General features: G+C 28.6%; 1 protein-coding gene across 2 annotated transcripts in view; it reads left to right on the top strand.

Moving 5' to 3' along the window:
- The first annotated feature begins 9,148 nt into the window (after positions 1-9,148).
- Positions 9,149-13,094, top strand: part of LOC100575147 — an 11,840-nt gene continuing 7,894 nt past the window's right edge. For both annotated transcript variants that reach the window (XM_029490541.1, XM_029490542.1), the window contains exon 1: positions 9,149-9,828. In XM_029490541.1, coding sequence (XP_029346401.1) covers positions 9,724-9,828 — 105 coding nt within the window. In that variant the 5' untranslated portion in view covers positions 9,149-9,723. The remainder of the gene's footprint in view (positions 9,829-13,094) is intronic.

Below are 13,094 nucleotides of genomic sequence, written 5' to 3'. Positions count from 1 at the left end.
TAAATTATAAAATAGTCCACTAGAAGTGCTAGTGCCCGGGGTCCGATTTAAATCCAATGCCGTCTTATCATAGCTCGTTGGGCAACCATACTATCTTAAATCGTGAGGTGGAGTTGTCATCATTAAACAATAGTTAGTGTGGCCAACATATTTTGTAAAGATAAAGGCATAAACGTCGGTACGTGACGGTTGCACTGACATGAAGTGATTATCGTCCATTTTATTTATGAACGTGATCTCTTGATCTTGTTTCTTCGGCTCGTGGAAGTATGTGTGTAATTCAGGGTAATATAATGTATTTCTCGATTTAACTGAAAGGTAGAGGCAGTAAAATAAAATGATTTTTTTAAACGATTACCTGTTACTATATTATAATTTCCAGTTACTTATATTTATTAATTCTATTAAGTACCTACATTATTATAAATATAATATAATAAATATGATAATATGTTTAAAGTTTTAAACCTATTATTCAAACTAGTTCAAATTAAATATAATTTTGTTCACAATAACTTTTATTTTTTTTTAGTAAATCAATTTTTTTTTTAATTTAGAACTTCTTTCTAATTAGTAAAAAACCCAAAATGTTGATCGTATCCTTGTTTTTTTTTTAAATATTTATTTGAGTTACCAGCTATAGCTTTAGTAACAATTATATCATTGTTTTAATATCATGGTATAATATTATACCTATTTAATAAAAAAATAGTGAAATATGTGCTTTATAAGGGGGCAATACAATCTCGGAAAATTCCCTATTTGTAATGAAAAACTGCCTACAGCTAATAGTGATGAGGGTCTAATGTATTATGTGACAAACGTTGAATAGATCTTGTAAGTGCAGTTTTAATTATATATTTATATAATAGGTACTTATGCCATGAGTTTAATTTAAAATTATTTTTTGAATACGATGATTTATCATTACTTTCAAATTTATAAAATATGACAGTTACATACTTAAGGAATGATAATATTATTATGTACCAAGTACATTTTACTTATATTATCATAAATAAATATTTTTTTATGGAGAAAAATTATCATTTTTAATAAAATGTTTTTAAGTCAAAAATGTATTATGCAGTTGTTTTAATTAATTTATTGAATAGCAAAATTGAAGAACATAAAATTTAGAAGAACATAAATATTTTGTTTTCAACGTTGTTACGTATTTTTAATGTAAGTTAATATGTCAAAAGATCGCAGATCAAATACAAAATACGTACCCACTTTATTGGCTAGTGTTTCTGAACCTTTTTTATTTCACGCCCCGTCTCTTTTAGATTTTAAAAATACTCACCCCCCCTCCCTCAAAAAAAAAACATTTAAAATCCAATTTTTTTTTTGTTTTTAACAGTAAAAAATAAAGTTATAACATATAATAGGTACCTACACTCAGCGGAGATTGCGAATATTTAAAAAATAACTGGCAATTATTAATTTTTCGTTTTTCCTCTCGTTTATGTAAATAATTTTAAAAAAGGTTTACTACACCATCATGATTACTCGTGTCTTACTAGAAATAAGTTTATGCCCCTCAGGTAAGGAATTACTAGCGCTAGTCAGACCTCATTTCAAAGTAGGTAACAAACATCACCTGTACCTACGTATAGCCATTATGAAATTGAATTTGACTTGTGGTAGGTGTTCAATATCAGAATCATACAATGATTTTAAAATTTTGCCCTTCGCACAATAATTATCATTGCATATCGATTTGAAGGGAACAACACTATACGTCCATGACTCATTATATTATGTTGCTGATTCAGCCTACTTCAACCTGCGTCCTGAAGTCATAGAAGAAATCATCAAGTTGTTCTCAAATATGAGATAAAACCGAGCGACACTACATCCAGCAGCCATTCAATAGCTACTAAACAATTCAGACGACGTTAGACAGCTTAAGAACAGAAATAATTTTAAAGGGGATTTAGCTTCACACATGTGTATATTTATATTAATTATTTGACTTAGATGTACCAAAATATTGTGAATCATTTTTATAAAGGTATCCATAGACCATAATTAAAATATTGGTTCAATATAAAAAAAAATTCACTTGAATTACCTACCTATAACTGTTATGATGGATACAAAGTCATGTATGAATTCCTCGTCCTAGTCGTTTGTAGAACCAGTTCAAATTTCAATACTGAAATAAATATTTAGAATTTATGTCAAATTCGATTAAATATTTTATGTAGATACATAATGTAAAAAAAAGATAAAATATTGTATTTACTGCATGTTACACACAATATTATATAAATCAGATCAATATATACAATATACATTACAGGCACGGATCCAGAGCAAAGATCTAGGGGGGGGGGGGGCCCAACAATTTTTTTACAACACAAATACAATTATAATAAATTATTATCCTTTATTCTTAATAAATAGTAGATATTACGTATAATAATATATTATATTATCAGACATATATTATGTGATTTGAAATATAGTAATATAGTAAATTTTAGGATCTGTAGAATTATAAAAATATATGTCTAAAATATGTCTGGGGGGGGCTGGGCCCCTAGGCCCCCCTCCTGGATCCGCCCCTGATACATTATAGGTACATATTACATATAAGACATAAATCATTAGGTATTTTGAGATAGCAATAAGGTTTTGACTACGCTGGAAATCATAATTACATTGCTAATAATATGACCTTAAAAATATACATATCTTTAATAATTTCAGAGTAAAGTTATAATTGCTTAAATTATATAAATTATTGGACAAATTAACCAGAAATAATTCTCATTCTTTATGAAATGATTAATCATAATCAATAAATCCAGTGAACCGGCTAAACCTGCTACTTTATCCAACTATAATAGACTATACCTCTATGTGTCGTATAAAAACATAATTACAATGATGCCTATGATATTCATGACACATAAGCCGTAACTTATCATACCATATAATCGTTTGTAACAAGTATTGTTAATGCCATGACTTATGAGTTATGAGCTATGAGTATTAAATACTTTTAATATACTTACATTACTTCATTATAGTCAGTACATACTACATATTTTATTAATTTATATGCTATAAATTGTAAAGACATCATTCGTTTTTCAACGTTCAAATTATATCTACCATTTACTATACTATATTAATTATTTTATATACACAATTTTTTTGTTATATAAAAGGCACATTCCTCGTTTGTATTAGTTTTTATTTTACTAATAGTTTTAAAGGTTTAAATATAAAAAAAATATTTTTTGATGAGAAGGTCAGTAATTTTTTTCTATTTCATGTTTGATAAAACAAATACTATTATTCACTACGTCATTACGCATAAATTGTACATAATGTTCGATATCGTAGTAAATTAATCTATAATATACTATACACATATTAATAAGTACATTATAGGATATTATTACGTTGGTATAGGTACCTAAAATAGGTAACTTTCTACATAGTAAGCATTTTTTAAAAATGATTATGTGCTATAAGCATAAAATAATTAGTAAAATAGCTAATTATAACACAATGTTCTAATTAAGATAACATTAAGACTATTAAAATATATATGCATACCTATATCAGATATAATAATATGTTTTGAACCTATAATATATATTTATATTTATAATGGCATATATTACGCTACCTGTACTTTAAAGTCCACGCAGATTGTATTATAATATCACAAAAATGAAACAAAATTTAAACTTCGGTTAAACACTTTTTTCATTTATGGCTGTGGCAAGAGTAGGTATATAGTATTATTCAAGCATTGGTTGTCGAAACATGTACATTTATAATACTTGTATAAATAATGTTTTAGAATTATTTAAAAGCGGTTTTGCAGTGTAAATAATATTATCCTTGAAGTCAAAGTAATAATATAAACAACACTTCAAAACGTACAGTTGAATATTACTATCTTTGGAAATATATAACTATAATATTTAGTTATCTAGTTATATAATATTCTTATTTCTTTAAAATTACCACCGACGTTTGAATGAAATAATATTAGTCAATAGTTATTATCCACTAACAAAACATTAAGTGACATTCCATATGCCAAAGTTATTCGTATTTCGTATAATATAAAATATGCATCTATATTTTATTGTATTTCTATGAATACATTTTTATTAGGTATAGCGCAAAAACATTTCCTTCAAAATAATCTATAATAAATATAAATAGGATATTTCATAAATAATTTACATACATTCATATGCAAGTAATATGATGTTTTGCAGATTTAACATATTTTCATCACTTGTCCAAAACTTTGTAGCATAATGTATTATATTATATAGGTAAGGTAACACATTATTGATTTGTTGTTAGTTATCAATATTTAGGGCTTAGGCATTATATTATCATTATATTCGCGCAGCGCACATTTTCCTCCAAGACTGTAATATAATTATAATACTATATGTAATTAGTTTATATTTCCGTTATCGTTATTTGTACGCAGCCCATTAGTTGTCAAAATAGTTTGATAGCGTGTTTTGAAGAATATTTCGTGCGCTGAACAAACGTGGTAAATTTGTATTCGGATGGGAATGAAAGGACTGCAGCGGACGCATAACGCATTATAATATTCATATACATAAAAGATGAAAGACGAAATGGCCGGAATCAACTTCCTACCTACACAAACGGTGCAACATCAGCAGCAGCCCTTGCGAGTTACGTCGCCACGCGGACCGCACAGGTTCTTTGATCAGGCGCTGGACACGCGTAAGCCGGGCGGTTCTACGATTGCATTCCATTCACCGCCGTCTGCAAACATTACACGCACGGTAAAAACGTTTACGACCAATAAAGAGCGATTTCGAAAAGAAAAAAAAAACATTATATTATCTCTTGATGACATTGAGGTGTCCGTTTGGACGAGGCCGACTCAGTAAATTCATCAATCTCCAAGTCTCGGGGTATTTGTTTCTTCGAACTTTATGGCCGACCATTAATCACGACCGAGAGTTCTATCTGGCTTCGGAGATCGGGCACACGCTATAAACGCTCTGGTTTTATTATTTATTTATTCTTCTTTATTTGACTTTTCAATATCCCCCCGCTACTATATTTATATTAAATTATTACCACGAGATTCTTTTTATATATTTCCATTTCGTTTTCTCTCTAAGTTTTTTTTTTTTACATCCACTATAGCATAAACTCTCTCACGCACACACACGTACACTGAAGTTAATTTAATGCGACTAGTGCCTCTATAATAATAATAATGCGTGAGTGTGCTGTGCGGGAGGCGGGAGATGGGACTAGGAAAAAGGAAGAAGAAAAGGAGACGGAAGACACGTATAGAAAAATAAGACGAAGGAGAAGCAGACGGATAAAAAAAAGAAGAAGAAGAAGAAGAAGAAAAGAATCGAGATACGACGACCGGGGAAAGGAAAAAACAACGGGTTTATAAATTATAAGTGCACAGTAAAAACTCAGGTATGTCTATTAATACTAAATAAGACAGAGAGAAAGAACCAGCAGCTGTATGTATATAATATATATATATACAATATGTATAAAGTATTAAATATAATAAAAACCTCTTCTGCAGTCTTCACGTAATAAAACCTCGAGACTGCTAGTCGCCGTTTAACGCGTGCACACCATCACGGACAACCCATCGTCGGTCGCCCGGCCGCACCACAAACGGATTAGGTATAATCCGCGGTCGATCATTATATTATCTTCACGCACATAATATACTGAGTTAATATTACCTCTTTTGCCGGTTTGACGAAAAAAAAAACAATCTTGCATGGCAACCTTGTGCAGTTGTATATACATAATATTGTTCCGTGTGAATGCTCAAACGATTTATGTCAATCATTGGCCTCTATCTATATCTATAATATATAATATAATACTAAACATAGTATTATACTTCACTTGTGACATATTATAAACTATTTGTGCATTAGTGAATCAAAAATTTAAATAGGTAGTCAATATATAATCATTATTTTTAACCAAACACCCAAGTTCTTTATTATTCATTTTTCGTCGATATAGAACACCTCCACTTTAAACTTTAAAACTTAATGGTAAGTTGTTTGTTGGTTAATGGTGGTAATATACTAATATATACCTAAATCTCTTATAATTCTACATAAACTAAATACCGTGGAGTTTATAATTGACCACAGATTAACCTAAAAAGTAGAAACATCCACGATCCAAGTTACAGCATGATGGCGACAGACATTCTCACAACCCTCAATCAGATTATACATCAATCATCTATTTTCATTAGTTGATTAATCAATTTTTAAATTAAGTCTGCACTGGTTCAATCATCGCTCTTGTTGTAATGACATAATTGTGTTTTAAAATGAAACCCATTACAAATTATAGTAACTATTGTAACAATGTATTTTTCTTACATGATTTAAATGTATATAATTATGTCTTATACAGTTGTCAGTCACACTTAATTTGTAGTGTACCAATAAAATGTAAAAAATGTACAGACATTTAATATACAGACAGACAAATATTTAAATTGATTAGTAATTGATCTCTATTAATACGGTAGGTCAACTATATTTTTTTTAAATACAAACCGTTACCTAGGTATCTAAATATTTTAAATAACAATACTTATAGTATTATTTCAAATAATATTTCCTATTAACGTGTTATTAACTTACAATATAAGTAGTAAGTACATAATATTATGTCAATACCGGCGTATACAATATAGAATGGTACTGTAACAAGAATGGAAATTCTACGTTTAATATTTTGAAAATTACAAAATAACAAAAATTTAAAATCAATAGAGGATATATCGTTATTATATGTCGTAAACATTTTAGCTTCAATCATTCATAAGAAATAGGTATATGACTCTTTTTTTAATGTCCACTTAAAGAAATGTATGAGGAGGAATCTTATATTAAACTTTAAATCTATTTTAATCAAAAACAAAAATTGTATTTTAAAATAAATCAAAAAAAACTGAAACTAGTAGTGTACGCATATAATATACTGATTTTAATTTAATATTTTATACCGGCCAGGTAATTATAATAAAGAGTGGTCATAGCATTAAATAAACAGAATGCCGACAACCAAATACATAGTTTAAAATTATTTTTGATATTTTTGAATAATTTATGTGTATTATCATGGATCAAGACCTAACAAATAATGAAAAAAAATGTATTGAATTCATATTATTTTTGGACTGTATCAACAATTTAGTAAGTTATTAAACACAGCTTGATCTATCTCTATGATATAAATGTTTAACGTTACGTGTTTTTAAGGAAGCTTCTCTCAATTTTCCTCTAAATTTCAATGTATACCTTGAGTTTCATGGCAACTTGTTGAGTGTAGGAGATGTAATCGTTACTCTGATGGATATTCGTGGAAAAATTGATTTAGAAGTTCCTTTGAATTTTCCTTTGGACGAAATTGTAGAATACAACAATTTTGCTTCTCATCCTATGCTAAGTAACTGTTATACAACTTATACCTAAATTAAAATATCTTTATTAGGTGTATATATATTATATATATTATATATATGATGAAAATTTATAACGCATTATTAACTTCGTTATCATGAATTCAACTTTACAAGTTCATATAAATAAAAAATTAAATAAAATAAATTAAATAAATTAAATCAATAGAATATAAATGTTGTTAAGTATTTATATAACTTAATAATTTTTTTTTTACAATTTTTAACGATGCTTTAAATTTAATCTTTAAAAACATTATTTATTATTTCTCCAAGACTTAAATTTATTTATATTTTTAAAATTTAGAATTTTATAATTGCATCATAAATATATTTATAATAATATACTAATATATTATCGTTATATTATATTATTGACTATAGACTATAGCCAACAATGAATTATTTTTTATTTTCCCAACATGTTTAATTTTTAAGTAGGTACTCTTTGAAAATCGGTTAGTAGTTACAATATTATAATATAAGTATTAACTTATTTGTTTTAACTTGTTTTTTAGTTTATTTTGAATCACTGACTGAAATTGAACAAGCCCCTCTAAAATTAACAAGCAATCAAAAAATCGATATTAAACAGACGTGGCTCTGCGTCGTGGACTTGTTGCCTTTGGTGTATGGTAATAAATCATTAAAATCGAAATATACACAATATATTTTATCCACCTGATAGGTTCATCCAAAAATCAGGATTTTATATTAAATATACTTTTTTTATGAGGTTTTCTAGTCACAACCATTCTAGCTCAACAATATTAGAGTACCTATAGTCTATACTTACATTAATACTGCACTCTACAGTTCATAATACATATTATAAACGAAGTATTATATTGTTCATAGGTGTTAAGTATGACTATACAGGCAGACAGTCTATAATACAAAAGTATATACTATATATCATAATTTATTATATGAGTGTTTTATTTGAGTGACATAATATAATATGATATATTATGTATATCATACAATAGTATTCTGACTGTGCGCGTTTAGATATGCATGTAATCAGTGCTCTAATTGGTATATTTATACCTATATTATAAAAGAGGAACTTAGCTAATTAAAAAAGAAGCGTTTTACAAAGACATTTAAATCATGTCTTCATTCTAATTTGGTAACTATAGATAGGTACCTCCTAAACACCACTTTAACATTTATTGAATAATGCTAATAACTAATGCATACCAATAAATTACAAATAATAACCAATGAAGATGTTAACTTTAATTCCATAAATAACATTTAAATTTCATGAATTTAGCTATCTAGGTATCGTATATAAAACAATAATTATAGTATATTACAGGGGCGCACGCAGGAAAAAAATTCTGTGGATGGGATATATTATTATCGCCCTGGTATATTATTATAAAACCAAAAGAAATAGAATGAGGTTTTATACGCTCTTTGGCTATAATTGGCTGTTTTAACCATGTTAAGCATTAATATTTGTAATCGTAAATCGATCGTCTATGGATTTAAAAAAGGCATAAATAAAACGAGGAAAAAACAAAAATGTGTGACGATACCAAGGGTTTAGCTATTATTATTATTGATGTCACCCATATAAGGTTACAACTAGAGATCATAATCTTTGTACCTACCTATAGGCTCTCCAGCTACAATACTATTATAACCAGAGATATAAAAATAATTCACTATATAGTTTGCTAACTCACAATAATATGTGAAGTCATAATCTCCCATTTTCGTGAGAATTATGGGTCTTATGGCAAAACATACAGGCCATTCTTGCCTATCATAAAAAAATATATTTGTAGGTACACACATTTAATACATTTATTTCTATGTGCACATTTGTTATTGATAATAGATACTCTAATTCCACTCCCCACAAATATGGTGGCAAGGTTCATTAATTTCAATAATAAGCGACAAGCGTACAGCAATCTAATTTATTATCCATACCCATCTGTGATTATAACATAATATTGTAATGTACCTACCTACGATTACAATACACACATAGTAATATGTGAACTCATCATATACCATACTCGCATATAGATGGCACTAGTGATGAAGCGGAGACACGTGTCAAGGTGTGCGGACAGTACCCGTTGAAGGCGATCGGTGAACGCAATCAGAACTTGCTGTCGCATGCCGCGCACCTGAACGCGACCATATCGTGTCCGGCCGGACTGAGTCGGATTGGGTCGACTACGCCAAACAACGTGCTGAACATCACCATGCATGGCCTGTACAATCCATCGTTGAGCGGCCGTTGGCGTTACACTCGCGGCTCGGACACCACGTGTTCGGCCATATTGCACGTACCCTCCGCTATCGACTCGGTAATAATAATAAATTAGCAATAACACCAGCTAACAACCATGCCGCGTGCCTATCATCATTCGTATAGTTTATATTATTATATAAATAGGTATAATGTCATGACGTCATTGTATTCGTTACTTTTTAAAAATGTAAACGTTTTATTTCTTTATTCGTAGCATAATATTACATTTATGCACACTATGTAGGTAGGTATATATTATTATCGTTTTTACGACTAGGATGAGCGAGACCCACTCCGGTTTTGCCTGCGCACGACGCGAATAATGTTACGTACCTACCTCTATATTACGTTCGAAGTATATACAGGCACATTATTGGACAGCGCCGATATAATAATAATAATAATATTATAATATAACAGTCATAAATAAATTTGGTTGGAATTTTTTTTTATTATTACTTTTTTTTCTCCAGAAAACTGTCTCGTGCTATAAATTTTGCCAAAAAACAAATACGCCCGTCGTAAAATATACCGACAACCGCTCAGCATGAGTTCGTTTATCGATTTTTTTTTTACTTTTTCAAAAACGGCCCACACGCCGCCGCCGCTGCCGCTTGTTCCATGGCGGCATTGCATGTATGATGTATATGTCATATGGATTCCTAATGTATTCACAAGTCCTACTGGCTACTTCGAAGTGTTTATATAACATCTGAAAACTAAAGCCAATCCGATAATATACTAGTTTATTTTTTGTACAAAATATCATATTTTGAGAAAACGTTTAATTTCATTATTGAATAAATTCTGGATTATGATGTAGGTACCTATGTTATAAAATAGGTACTTATTCCCTACGTACAGCTCACTCAATAACTCGTTTATCTCGAGTCTTACCATCATAATGTTTAGTAATTATTGAATACTTAATTGTAGTAGGTAGGTACCTACATGAAAATTTGCAAAGATTATCGATAGACTATCGATTAAATAGCAATTATTTATTGCTATTATTATTTATTACAGCTTTTATATCATATTAGAGACTAGCTGACACGACAATGCGTTACTAATGCTAGGTTTTTGTAATTAGTATGGGTAAGACCGTTTTCGACCAAAAACGTACCCTTCCCTTTTCAGCCAAAACAAAAATGCAATATTATTTAATGTTATATACTTTAGGTCTTTATGTTATACTTATAGAAAATTATTAAATATATATTATACCTAAGTTGTATAAAAAAAAATACCCATAAATAAATAATAATAATTCTAACAGTAAAAAATTGTTGTCATTAATTATTATAATAGTAATGAGTATAATATAATATAATAGTATATGATATTTGTTAAATTTTTGAAAATTATTAAAAGTATAAGTTGCATACAATTTGTAAAATATTTACATAAAATATAATTATAATTATAATATATTTAATTAATGACAAACCCTAACTTATACTTTTAATAATTTTCAAAATTGTATTTGCAATATATATATATTTATATGTTGTTCTGTTAGTTATGCTACTACCTATTGATAAGTTCAATATTACTCATCGTACTGTGAAAAGTATTTATGAACAAGAGTCAAAAAATAGATAATTAGTTGGTGTATTCTAATTTCTAATATTATCAATACTAGAGAAATAGATTCTGCCACCAACAAAAAAATACTGGCTACAACACTGGAGACTGATGTATAATATTATACAGAATATGAGTGTTGCACTAGTAAAGTATACATCTGAACAGCGTATAAGACTATATCATCTTATTAAATATCCTAATAAGTAATGACATTGACATAGAATAATAAATTTAAAATTATGATATATGACGTCCATGTATAGGTATAGGTATATAGTAGGTAAATACAAATGTTGAAATGTATACTATTTAACTTAGTTCATACGTCGAAAACAATAAACTAATAAAAGCAATAAATTAAAATTAATGCCACTAGACCCGGGTGTACTGAGTGTGTGCAGCATCATATATGGCCATTTATATATTTTGAAGGGCCCATCAAACGATTTACTACTCAAATTTCTCACAAATACGGAATTTTTAATTGAAATAGAACAATTTATGTATAGAAAAACGTCAAGAAGAAATGTTATTAGAATCGTATAATATATTTTGTAGTGTACTTACAATTGATTTCAAAGAATTGATTTATTTTGGATATTAAATTGTTTTAGAAATCACATTTTTTACACTTCAGTTTTCTCTGGAATCTTTCTGATTTTCTTTTGTTTCAATTTTGGTATGGTTCCTAGAACCAACATTTTAGTTCCGATTTCGATATTGTTCTCAGCACCTGTCGGAAACAAAAATGTCGATTATGGGTCTTCAGGTTTAAAACTTTCTGTTTTGATTAATACAGATTTTAACCCGGTCTAGTAGTATAATCTATTCATAATACCACAACAAAAATGAACACAATATCAAAACGATTAAAGCTTTCAACATGGAAAAATGCATTTAGTGGTCTCAAAATATCAGTTTCGATTAGGGTTTCTAAAATACTTAAATAAGGGTTCTATCGAGCTTCCAGTTATTTAAATTATGATTTCAATTCTTGGTTTACACTAAGTAGTAAGTAAGTACCTAGTATAAATGGGAACTGTTATTGAATACTGGTTGATACCAATCAATTATTAAGTTTTGTAATTGATCTCTGATATCAATATGCATATACTCATCACAGTTTTATACTTATATTATGTTATATAACAAAAATAATTATGATGCAGAAAAAAGCTTACTCGCTTAACTATCCGTCATACTAATCCGTGGCACATAGCTTATATGCAAATGCCAAATATACATCTATCTAATATATAAAATTCTGGTGTCACAATGTTAGTTACCATACTCCTCCGAAACGGCTTGACCGATTTTTATGAAATTTTATATGCATATTCAGTATAGGTCTGAGAATCGGCTACTATCTATTTTTCATACCCCTAAGTGATAAGGGTTATCCAGAAAAAAATAAAAATAAAAATAATATTATTATTAAAATAATAATAGCGTATATTATATATTGGTTGCTATTGGTTAATCGGGCATGTTTGTTGATTTGTATTATAATTTTTGTCAATATATATATGTATATATAAATGAATGTTTGTATGTAGATTAGACCACTGGGAAGAAGATAGGCTAATTTAAAAATGGTTAAATTTGGTTTTTTTACTCATCGAATTTTAGTACGGTTAGGTTAGGATTTTGTAATAATTGATTATATTAATCCATCGTAGGCGGAATTAAGTAAAAACGACAAACTTGGTATAACTTTGATACTTTAGAGTT

The sequence above is a fragment of the Acyrthosiphon pisum genome, chromosome A2 (genome assembly GCF_005508785.2).
Source record: "Acyrthosiphon pisum isolate AL4f chromosome A2, pea_aphid_22Mar2018_4r6ur, whole genome shotgun sequence".
Taxonomy (NCBI): Eukaryota; Metazoa; Arthropoda; class Insecta; order Hemiptera; family Aphididae; genus Acyrthosiphon; species Acyrthosiphon pisum.
The sequence above is the reverse complement of the archived record's forward strand: the minus strand, read 5'-3'. Positions and strand labels throughout refer to the sequence as shown.